Source organism: Chelonia mydas, chromosome 1 (assembly GCF_015237465.2).
Source record: "Chelonia mydas isolate rCheMyd1 chromosome 1, rCheMyd1.pri.v2, whole genome shotgun sequence".
Taxonomy (NCBI): domain Eukaryota; kingdom Metazoa; phylum Chordata; order Testudines; family Cheloniidae; genus Chelonia; species Chelonia mydas.
In genome coordinates, this window is record NC_057849.1 from 175,144,816 (window position 1) to 175,157,119 (window position 12,304).

General features: G+C 39.0%; 1 protein-coding gene across 28 annotated transcripts in view; it reads left to right on the forward strand.

Annotated features, from left to right (window-relative positions):
• The window catches only part of ROBO2 (roundabout guidance receptor 2), a 1,527,115-nt gene extending 1,519,524 nt beyond the window's left edge, over positions 1–7,591 (forward strand). For 26 of the 28 annotated variants that reach the window (XM_043538357.1, XM_043538358.1, XM_043538380.1 and 23 more), the window contains 2 exons: positions 2,318–2,518; positions 5,247–7,591. In XM_043538357.1, coding sequence (XP_043394292.1) covers positions 2,318–2,518; positions 5,247–5,248 — 203 coding nt within the window. In that variant the 3' untranslated portion in view covers positions 5,249–7,591. The remainder of the gene's footprint in view (positions 1–2,317; positions 2,519–5,246) is intronic. The other 2 variants (XM_043538373.1, XM_043538362.1) reach the window with 1 other exon arrangement.
• Positions 7,592–12,304: the final 4,713 nt, after the last annotated feature.

A 12,304-nucleotide genomic window follows, 5' to 3' on the forward strand; every position in this document is an offset into this window, starting at 1 on the left:
TATTATTCTTTCTATTGTAGGGTCTCACCTAGGACACACAGCTGTCATTGATATCAAGGGCATAGACCCCATTGATTTCAATTGTGCAGGACTAAGCCCCTAATTACACATATTTTTCAAAAGAGCATGAGTAGTCTAGTACTGGAAACCATATTTTCACTGATGACTTTTGAGCATGCTCAGGATCACTAAGTGGAGCAACAGCAGCAACATACCTAAATGAGATATGCTTAGCTACCCCAATAATAGGCACACTATGCAGACCAGATTAGAGTAGTTCTGAGAACAAGGAGAACATTGTAGTTGTCCAACACAGGTGGGTCCTACAAACACCTCTGTGGACAAACAAACACCAGTTTTGTAGATGTAAATTAAGGCCTTGATTCTGCAAAGAAAACCACATGGGCAGATACTCACTGAACTCTTTGCAGGATTAGAGCCTAAAATGCTGTTTTGGGGGTAGGGAAATGTCCTTCAGAGCTGTCTATGGAATTTAGACAAATGTCTTCCAAGTTCTAGAATGTTTGAAAAATCTGACTGTTATTTTATATTGTTATTGTTTATTTTATGAATTACACATTTTCCAAGCCACATCATAAAAGCATATATTCTATTAAATTATTGTAACAGTATGTGATACGGTATGGGGGGGTTGGTGGTGGTTGTTTCTAAATATTTCATTTCATCCTTAAAAGTGGTAAAGAATGGACTATTCATCAAAACCTTAGTCTTCATCCCAAAACTGGGAAAACAAACCAGTTTATAGTACATTTCATTCTCCTAAACTTCTGCAAAACTAGTGTCTTTTCATTCCATACTCTAGAAATGTATCCAGCTTTCTGCTAAACTGATTTCCTCTACTTGTGTTTGTTGCTGCCTTTGCAGGTTGCTGCATATTTCACCCAGCTGTTGGAAAGAGTTTCGCTCTGATTCTATTGTTAGGGTTTGCTGTGAAAAGAACTGCTAATAAAATTTAAAAGTCTTTGATAGCTAAATGCCATTTTGCTATGTGTTTTAAATGTTTGCTTACATTTCAACAAGGACAGCACAATCACAGCATATGAAGCAGATATCCTGCAGTGCTAGTATTCTAAACCTATTGGCGCTAAGATTATGGAAGAGAGTCAAATATAATCTCTTATCTCCCTCTTCCTTTTCCACTACTCCCTCTCTACTTCTCCCTCCCTGTCTCTGCCCGCTATTAAAAAACCCAGTTAAATGGTTGAGCAATAGGTAGAGGGGAAAAAAATCTTAACCCTGATTCAGGAAAGTTCTTAAGCAGGTGCATACTTTAAGCACATGAGTTGTCCCATTGACTTTAGTGGGGGCTACTCCTGTATTTAAAATTAGGCATATGCTTAAGTACCTTGCTGATTCGGTGCTCTAGTTATCACGGTCTCTTCCTCAAGATTTAGTCAAGACAGCTAGATTGCTGTGTGTACAACAAGAAAATAAAAATAGTTCCACAAAATAAACAGCTAAACTCCTTCATTTGGGAGTCAAACCAATTCTGTTGTTTGCTGCTGCTACGGTTATTACCAAAATGCCCAGAGGACCCAGGCAGGTTTGAGGCCCTGCTTTGCTAAGTGCTGTACAAACACAAAGGTGCAAGCCTATGATCACTGGGAATAAATCCTTCTCTCCCCAAAGACATTCTGTGTCCCAAGACGCCTATTCTTACAGTCCTTCATCTGTGCAAGAGGAGGGGTAAACTGAGTGAGACGGAAACCTTTGTTCAAAGACGACCATGTAGTGACCCTGAAACAGTGTCACAGAAAGATTTATTCCCCCACAAATATTTAAGTAATAGGATTATTTGTAAAATAAGATTTTTCCAATGTACTTTCTATGGTTGGAAATTACTGAGCTGCAGGAAGCTAATTAAATTAGCTGATACCACAGTTCTTTATCTAAATTGATTGAAGCGGTGTTGCCATAAGTTAAACTAAAGAAGAGGAGAAAAAACACACTCCTAGAAGCTTAAAGAAAAATCTAATCATTACATTATTCTGGAAATTGTATGTGCAGCTATTTCTATTAAGCAATCTGTGATTCATCATCTACTTGTTCACAAGGAACCTCATTTTATAATTAATTCAAACTAGTTTATAAGTTTACATGCAAACACATTGGTTTCATTATCTGTGGAAGCAATTTAGGATGCACAGGGAGGCTTTTTGGTTTTACTGCCATATCATAAGGCAAAATAAAAGAAAATAAAACCTTTCTAAATGTAATATGCACTGGGTGAGTTTGATGTCCACACCTGGATAATGCTGTTAATAATATGTTCATGATTTGATTTTGTGTTTTCTAGAAGAGGCACTGGTGCCATATAGTAAGCCCAGTTTCCCATCCCCAGGTGGTCACAGCTCTTCAGGAACAGCTTCTTCTAAAGGATCGACTGGACCCAGAAAAGGTGAAGCCTTGCGAGGAGGTCACCAACGCAATGCCAGTGACCTTCTTGATGTAGGATATATGGGATCAAATAATCCAGGACAATTTACTGGTGAATTATGTAAGTGTCTTTCTTGCGGCAATTCAAATGTTAAAAAAGAAAGAACAGATTTATATTATAATTTTCAATGAAGCAAGATTGAACTCCAGAGCGTGGGAAGCTCAGTTTGTCAGTCAGATGTGATTCTGACCCAGATCTCTGTCATCTCTGAGAGGTCACTTCCTTGTGAAAAAGGTGAATGATTGAAATTTATCTTTCTGTGCCTTTAGATTTATCTTAGATTAAAAATCATGGTGCAGGGTGAAATCTGTGTTTGTACTGTGACTCATGCCAGAGTCATCTATTTAACACATCCTTGAATCTGTGATTCTAGTGTAAAGGGAAACACATCAGGTCAGCTGGTTAGAATTACTCGTTATCCTTTAAGAAAAGGAGTACTAGTGGCACCGTAGAGACTAACCAATTTATTTGAGCATAAGCTTTCGTGAGCTACAGCTCACTATCCTTTAGAATTTTTTGGCCAAATTCAAGTTACTTGACCTGAAAGTGGCATTGATGATGGTGTTACAGAAGTGTGCTAAAAGGAGGCCTTTGTTCTATTCTTGGCTAGTTACAGCAGGCAAACTTATCACTCCCCTTCTTTACCCCCTCTCTTTCCCATTCAGCTTTCTCTCTCCTCTCTGCCCCCTGATTCAGTCTCCCTTTTGCTCATCCCAAAGAAAGTGTGCCTCCCTTTTTCTCAAGTTCCCCAGCCCAGCAGAACTCCTTCCCAAATTTATTACCACTATGTATGTGTCATACCTGGTACCATTCTGTGTATACATCAGCTAGATGACATTCATCTGAGACCTCAAAGACTGTTAGGTCATAGAAGCTGACCTTTTAGTAACAAGAACAGCAAATACTGTGGTGTTCTGGCTTCCTGAGAAACACAGCGAGTACACACCTGGGGCCAGAAGTCTTGGGGGAGGTTCTCTAACTTTCTCACCACACCATCAGCTCCTTTAGAGAAGGCTGATAACTGACCCCTGCTGATGTTCGTCAGTGCAAAGCAACGTCAGTATTGGATTTTCCAGTGCAGAAGGCTCTCCTATACATAAGGTATCTCAGGCTAGGCCTCCATGTATGGTGGCATGTAGAGTACATACATTGTACACCCTCCAGCACAGGTATAAATAACAGTGTAGACAGTAAGGCATTGCTTAGGTGAGTAGATTAAAGACACACCCAAACCTCAGGGTATGTATCCTATATGTCTTTATTCATGCCCAAGAAGTGCTTCCCCCAAACTACATTCCTGTTTTTAGCTGTGTAGTGTCCCTCTGCCTCCCCACTGCAGGAGCCTTTCCCCACCACAGGGAAAAGCTTTGGCAGGAGGGAAAGGCTCTGGAATCTTCCTGCTGCTGGAGTCTTTCCCCAAGGCCTTCCCCTTGCCAGAGTCTTTCACTGAAGTATGTAGCTACACACCGTAATATGAATGCAGCCCGCTTTTCACAGAGGCATGTAGTTACACCTATGCTACATGCCGCTGCCAGTGTAGACAAGGCCTTAGGGTGAACCATCATGCAACCAGTGCAGGGAATATGGCCAGAGGAAAAGGGATGTGGCTTAGACTTTGCTACTATTCTATGGGCCCCAGTTTCCACGACAATGCCATAGGTAGCTAGGAGTCCAACCCATCACAGAGTAACCCCAGGATCAGAGGAGTGCAAAGGTGCCTTTAAGACATCTTTGCATCTCTCTTTCTGAGCTCTGCCAAGCACACTTCTGCTGTGGATCTGGCCCATAAAATTGGTATATCACTCCGGTAAAGAATATGTTAATCATTTCCACATGCAGTGCAATTTAAAAGTGACACAACTGGAGAACACTTGTAGTACCTAACAAAATAACCAGGTTTTACTTGATATCCAATTTGAGCCCCTGGTCTGACTTCAGCACAGATGTTCCATTTGAAAAAGATATAGAGGTCATTTAAAAATATTAAGTTTGTTGCTCTTTCCCACTTATGTATTTCTTTCACTTCTGGTCACTGATTCTCTCTCTAGTAAAAGCAATAAATAGGGTACTATTGCAGTAATTGCATAACAGATATTACCTGGACAGCAGTTGCAGTGTGCTAACAGAATATTCTTTATAGACCTATTCAAACAAATGTTTCTTAGATACAATCAACCCTAAAACTATACCTAATCCTGTTTAACTGTACCTACACTAGATTCATCCAGTAATATCTGAGCAGGTACATAGGTTCGCTACAAGGAGTCCCTTTGTCATTGGAGTTCTGCAGACATTGTGTCGACCTATATGTATCTGCCTGAAGAAGTAAGGCCTTAGTGTCTGGTCCAAAGCTTGGTACGTCAATGGATAGACTTTCACTGACTTCAGTGAGCTTTGGATAAAGCCCTTGGTTAGCATTTACACTAGTCCCATTAATCAGTTAGGGAAGGATTCCCCCTCACCCCCCGCCCCCCATCCCAGTGGACTCTCAGTACAGGCACTTCACTCCATGAGGCACAGCAGAGAACCAGACCCTCAGTATTTACTTGCAGTTACCACACAGTGCTAAGGCAGAGACTGCAGTTGTCTCACAACCTACACGCACACAGGAAGACGTATTTGGTCTCTTTACTACAACTGGTCTTAAGTATAGAATTTTTAAAGTCAGCCACTTGCAATTTTAAAAGCAATTTTAAAAAATCCAATAAGTTTAGGTGATGTGCTGTGGTAATGTGGCCAGAGGATTTGTTTTATTTGGTGCATTTTTTTCTCTTTTTTCTTTCTATAGAGTAGTTGAGAAGAGACATCCCAAGCTGCTCTGAAGGACCATCAGGTCTGAACTCATGGAAGTGATGACACTAAACAGTGCAATGAACATTTTCTTTATTTATGTACTATTAAAAGAACTGTAAATGCAATGTAAAGACACACAGCCACACATATCCCACAGATACTTGTGTTCGTCTCTTTAATACACCATCCACCTTAAACTATTTCTTGTCAGGAGTATATAAAAAAGAAAGAAAAAAAAATCACCCTCCAGGATGAAAAGGATTTCCCTCTGTATATAATTTCTTTTGTTGCATTGCTATGCAAGCTCACTTTCTTTTTAGCTATGTTCATATTATTGTCTGTTCTTATTGGTCTGTTGTACTATATGTGAATTAATAGGCTGTGGTGCCATATATTAACTTTTAATTGTGTAACTTTTATGTTTAAAGTTTGCACTGCAATTTTATTTGGTGATAAGCACAAAACTCTACTCCTCGTGACATGAAGAAGAAGAAGAAGACTGAATGTGTGAAGAGCGTTTTATGTGCTGTAAGCTATGTTGGATAATGCTGGATGTAACGGAGTATGGTAAATGGTTTTCCATTGGGGTGTCGCAATAGGAAGATGACAGGCAAAACTGATGTTAGCAAAGATGTCAGGGACAGAATTAAATCTTTTAATAACAAGCAACATGGTTGCTCTTACTATTTAAAAAAAAGGGGGGGTTGTCAAAAGATGAAAATGTGAGTTTCAAGAGTGAATATGAAAAAAGAGTCTACAGAGTTGAACTATGACCTCTGAATAGAACGCTAAGCTCCTCAACTCTTAGGGTCAGTTTTTACCTGCCCAATATAATTAAATAATGGAGGTGGGGAGTGGGGAAAATTCCTACAAACAAAAGAAATTAAGGTGTTTCACTAAAGCTGTTTTTATGTTACATTTTAAAAAGAATTACCATAATTAATCTCTCAAAGCCAGCATGTAATGCAGAAATTCCCCCAGGAAAAAGAAACAATATAAACTCTGGGATTACCTAGCAATTAGCTAAAGATGCAATTTATTATTGAGACATATTCAAGATGCTTCTGAAAAATGAAATATGTTGGAGTATCTTAGTTCATCTTTCCAATACATGTATAGTAAAATAGAGGATAGAGCTGCACCACTGAAATTCATTACATGAGTTGTTTTTTATGCAGTCTAGAAACTTTTGTGTTTTATTAACTGAAGTCCTCAATAACTGAAGTTGAATCCACGGAATTTGTAGTAAAATTCTTAGTGTTTGAAAAAGAAAGCAATGGTAAAATTATGTTCGGTTTGCAGTAAATATTTTTCTTTCAATGCAATATGTTCTCAGAAATTGGATACAAACAAAAAAACTTTGACCTACTTTTAACGCGTGAATTTAAACCCTACTATAATAACAAAGTAACGCATGTTTATACACTTTTTGAATAAACCAAACTCTGTAAGTGGACATTAATAACAGCATCCTGTCTCATCATTAGTTTTCATGACTTTCTCTAGTTTTTCTGCACCTCCAAAAATCCCAATGAGTAAATTTTCAAACATTTGTTAGAATACTCTACATGTATTGTATACCACATTCATTCAATACTTAATTTAAATAGTACATCCCACAGCTTTTTTCTATTAATCACCTAATCATGAATGCAAGTTTGCATTTAAACACCCTTGAAGTATATCCTATCTATGTTGTTTTGTATAACGCCTTGGAGTTCACCAGTATTAAGTGAAGTACACTTTTAGTGATGGCAAAGTCCTAGGACAAGTAAATTACACTGCTAAATACATGTGTTTCTTTTCATTTTATTTAACTGGTCCATTATACAATAAAACACTACAATTTTCAATTGTATTCGGCACTATCAAATATCAAAAACTGGTATTTAAACTTTTAAGGTCAAATCTGTTACTTAGCCCATTACAAGACAAAAACAAACAAAATGTATGAATTTATTTATATATGTAACCAATGAATATATGTAATTTTCCTGCTGATTCAATGGATATAGTTAAAGCCATTGTTTATAAATGTACAGAAATATTCAACAAAGGTAAAAAGGGCATCAGATTTTTGCTGACTCTGATAGGTGAAGATACAGAGTCTTCAGCACACTTCTCAAATTTTGCTGCTCTGGAAACATTTCAATATGACTACAGAGGATTTGATTTGAACACTTGTGCTGAGCTTTGGTGGAACACCTTTCTCATTACGTTAAAATTGGAATCCTGAGAAGTTGACAAAAGCCATCCCACTGACTTTCAGATATGTTTTATCTATTCCACTGGAAAGTAAATGTGTGTCAGTATTAAAGCTGTGCAGTACCATGACATTCACTAACTTGTCCATCGGCTTCTGTATGTTTTTGTTCATTAATAATTTGCTTACAAAATTACATAACAAGTCGTCGGTGTGTATCACAAAGTGTCTCCATTATCTTACAGGTGATGTTTCTTTTGTTCCCTCTTTTCTATACAGTGTACTTCCAACAAACCACAACACATATTTTTTTTAAAATGCAGTTTAATTTACTGTTTTTTTTAAAGTATTATTTTTGTTTTTTTAAACCAAAACCATGTATTGTGAATAATGTGTTTTTAAAAAGGGGATGTTGTGGTGGCGCTTAGTTTTCCAGTTTGTTTTTTTTAATTTGTTTACTGGCTACAGCTTGTTCAGGAAAAAGTATGACCTCTTCATGTGTTTCATTGGTATTGTTAGTGCAGCAAAGTTTAATTGGCATAAGACGTTGGTTAATAGTACTGTCGAAGTGTGTATTGTAGATTTACTGGGGGAAAAAATAAAATGTATTCACATTTCAAATTTATGTGAAAATAATGTGAGTAAGGAGTCAATATGTGAAAAGGGCAAATAAACTTAAATAACCTAAAATAACCCTAAATAAATCAATCCAATGGATAGAAGTTGAAGCTAGACAAATTCAGACTGGAAATAAGATATAAATTTTTAACGGTGAGAATAATTTACCAAGGGCTGTGGTGGATTCTCCATCTCTGACCAATTTTAAATCACAGTTGGATGGTTTTCTAAAAGATATGTTCTAGGAATTATTTTGGGGAAGTTCTATGCCCTGGGATATACAAGAGGTCAAATTAGATGATCACAACAGTCCTTCTGGCCTTGGAATCTATAAATCTATAAACTGGGAACAAACAAGGAATTATAACATAGACTGAGCTATAATGTTCACTGTCTACTTACAGGTACCAAGTACTGCTGAACACAGCTTCTAACTTTCTTAGGAACTCTGGGACAAATTTACCACCAGTGTCAGTGGCATGACGTCATTGAAATCAATTCTGCTGTGCCTGTTTCGGCTAGTGGTAAATATTGCTCATCATGGGGGACTTACGTCTAAGGTCTCATCTAGACTGAGGATAATTGTACAGATGTAACTTCACCAATTTAGCAATGTTGGTGCCACACTCTGCAATGCAGATGTGCTGAATCAATGTAATACAAGGCTTGCAGCTGTATGGCTTACCCTGGGTTGAAACTGTTTTACATTGATGCAGCACATCTTCCCTGGGGATTTGCACTGGTACAAATATCCCCAGTATAAATAGGCCCTAAACCACTTTCCCCTGACGTTTGCATAGAGTAAATAATATGGAAAAAATGGTTGAAATAATAAAAAAAAAATCTGTACATGTTCTTCAGATACTGTTTGGGCGGCTACTTCAACGATACATACAGAAATACAAATGGCAACCTGAAATAGAATATTATTAAATGTTAACATTAAGATCCTGATCCAAAGCCCATTCTATTGAATGAGCCTTTCCATTGATTCAAAGGTTATTAAACCAGGGCCAAAGTGCCCTGCTCTGCATCTTTAATATACCCCCAAATCATCATTAACTTCAATAGGGCTTTGAAGTGTTTAAGAAATGAAGGACCCAGGTTGCAAATATCTCTCTACGATCCTTAAATATAACAGAAACAGTTTGTGTACCTTCTTTGTGGTACAAACATGCCAGGGGGGAAAAAGAGGATTCTTTAAAAAAGCATGGCTTGTTTTAATGTATTTTTTAAATTATACTGAGAGCTAGACAGAAAATTATGAATCAGTCCGAAATAACTCTTGCTTGCGTTTGCTTCCAACCTGTATGTTGCCTGACAATAGAAAAGTTCAGCAGCAGTGTTGAGGAAGAGTCCTGACAATTGAAAAGGGGTGGGCACAAAAAGTCTTTTTTAAAAACTTCACAGAGTAGTTTTGCTTTATTTTAGGCCATGTCCGTTGTTGTTGTTGTTTTTCAAATTAGTGGAAATTGAGCTGAGGAGCTAAGGCAAAAAAAAAGATGGGAACTCCATCTTTAATGTTTTTTTTAAACTCTATTCTGTTCTGTAATAGACTTTTGAATTCACTTGCATGCTGTTGTCCAAAAGTTAGACATAGGTAGTTCTCATGGTCTTAAAAAATAGCTGATTTTTTTTTTTATTAACTCATTCATCACACCTGGAACCCTTTAGCTAAAAATAAGTTATCTTTGAAAACCAAATGGGACGTGGACATGGATTCATTCAGGATTTCTATTAAAAATTGGAAGAAGTGTAGCAAGCAATAAATAAAAAATATAAAGGTATCAGATTTATTGATATAGGTAATTAATCCTAAACGTCACTAAAATGGGATATGACAGGATAACACTGGAAAAATCCTTGAAGGGAGCACGCACCCAGGAAGGAGAGGGATTCCTGAGTGCAACAAAGAGTTAAAATGTTGAGTAATGTGATGAAAACAGAAAAGATAGTTTCATCAGGAAAATCCTTTCATTGCAATCAATAATTCCTCTCCTTCCTGGATTTTTACACCCTTCAAAGACTTTTCAAGTGTTTTCCTATCACACCACCACACCCTTCCTTTATCCTTGCTGTTGTAGGGGCTGCTCCCCCAAGGCAATGTTCAACAATGGATGTGAGGGAAGGAGCGCACTGCCCCAGAAAGGTCTCTGGAAAGTATGATGTTTCCCATAGGGCACTGTTGTCTAGTGCAGAGGGTATTGAGGAGCTGTGACTCCACCTGCTCTGACCCATTTACTGTGTTTAGCATTTCTCATATCTGTAGCCTCGTACAGTTATTTGTGTTTGACAGTGGACTATGAAGATCAAGGTGTCTCATGACCTTCCCTCCCCTTTTGCACTCACACTGGGACCATAGTTCAACGTGCGTCATAGTTTTTAGCTCTTTATTCCTATGTCAGTTCTTCTAGCCCTGAAGCTTTCTTGCTGCTCTTTTATGATTTGTTTTTGTTTTGTTTTATTGTCAAAAGCTTCATAGTAGTGAGGTGCCTGAAGTTGCAGACAATATTCCAGATGTGCAGTGAGGCTGGTGCCAAAATACCAAGTGCAGCTGCAAGCTGCCTCACACGCACACTCTCTCTCCCCATCACATACACACACTCAAAGCCATACAGGGTTAGAAACCTATGCCCAGTCTTAGACTTCTCCTCTGGGCAGAACCCCAGCTTTGCTCAGAACCCCCCCCTGTCAAAGTTACAGGGTGAGCTGTGTTTAAGACCCCATTTACAATTCCTTTCAAGGGCACCCTTCATGCGACAGGCTTCACTTCCTCCACTCAGAGGTGGAACTCTAGGAATCAACCACTCTTGGCCTGGCTTTCTGGGTCAGAGCACCTGTTCAAGGGTATCATTTGCTATGGGGCAAAGCCGGGGGAGGGGGACAACTTCCCCCCAGCCATTTTACACATTGATTTGCTCCATTATGGCTTCCACTTCTTTTTGCTCTTCCTTCACTTAACTTTGCAGGCTATAATATAAGCACATATCATGCGATATATTGACACAACTTTGCCTCCTGCCCCCTCAGTTTTTCTGAAATGACACCTCTTCCTCAGTTTCTGACCATGTTAACATGACACATATTTGGCATCTGAAAGACACGTCCTTCTGGGCACTTGGGCCCTACAGCTCATTAAAGTAACTTAAAATAGCTTCTTCAAAAGAAAATGAATAGCTTATTCACCCAAAGGCACATAAAAAGCAGCAAATAGGGTTGAAACAATAAAGGGCTATCCACATGGGATTTACACCTTCCTTTTTCCTTGCAAATTTGGTATGTGCCATTCAGTCAAAGCACACACACACTTCTGGGCTGGCGGGAACAGACTGCCCTGCTGCAATTTCTCTCGCCCACAGTGTTTCTCCCTGAGCAGTTGATATCCACTCAACGCCTCCCCCCCACCCCCCACATCTCCAGACAGGGGTTTTTAATGGTTTAGTGTCCTTTGTGCTTAGTGCTCCCAGCCTTGGCAAAATATGCCTGTTTACCTGGCCGGCACCAGGTAGCTAGGCATGTCCCAATTAGTAGCCTACCCATTGATCTCTTAAGGACCCTTTAAGTATTTTCTACCAAGATAGCTAATCTCTAGTCATTGTTTCAGTTCCTACTTGCTTCCCAACAGCTCTCTATCAAACTGAACCCACCCATTCACACATCCCAATATTGCTATGCATTGACTATCTTAATAGCTAGGTCACATATTCATAATATTAGTACAGATTAACCCTACATTCAGACTACTTATTGCTGGACTTGGAGCAGCATTAATAGAGGCTGCAGGGAACAACTGCAATGACCTATATTTTGCCTCTGTGGGGCTACTGTGCAATAGTCCCACAATAGCCTATTCTCCCTGCTCTAGGTCACCTCCCACTGCTGCCTATAGATTGCTTGCTGGAAGACCAGTGGTGGCAGCCAGTTGTACTGCATCATCCAAAGCCACAGAGGACCCAAATCTCAGTTATTTTGTGGCTCGTGCTCCATCCGTTTTAGGAGGGGAGGGGGTAATAAAGCCAACTAATCCAGGCAATACCACATCTGTGATTTGTCTATTCTTGGCTGCTGAATGAGCCCCTCAGGGAATACCTTGACAGGTTTCCGAGTAGCAGCCATGTTAGTCTGTATCCGCGAAAAGAAACGGCGTACTTGTGGCACCTTAGAGACAAACAAATTTATTTGAGCATAAGCTTTCGTGAGCTACAGCTCACTTCATCGGATGCAGTCAGTGG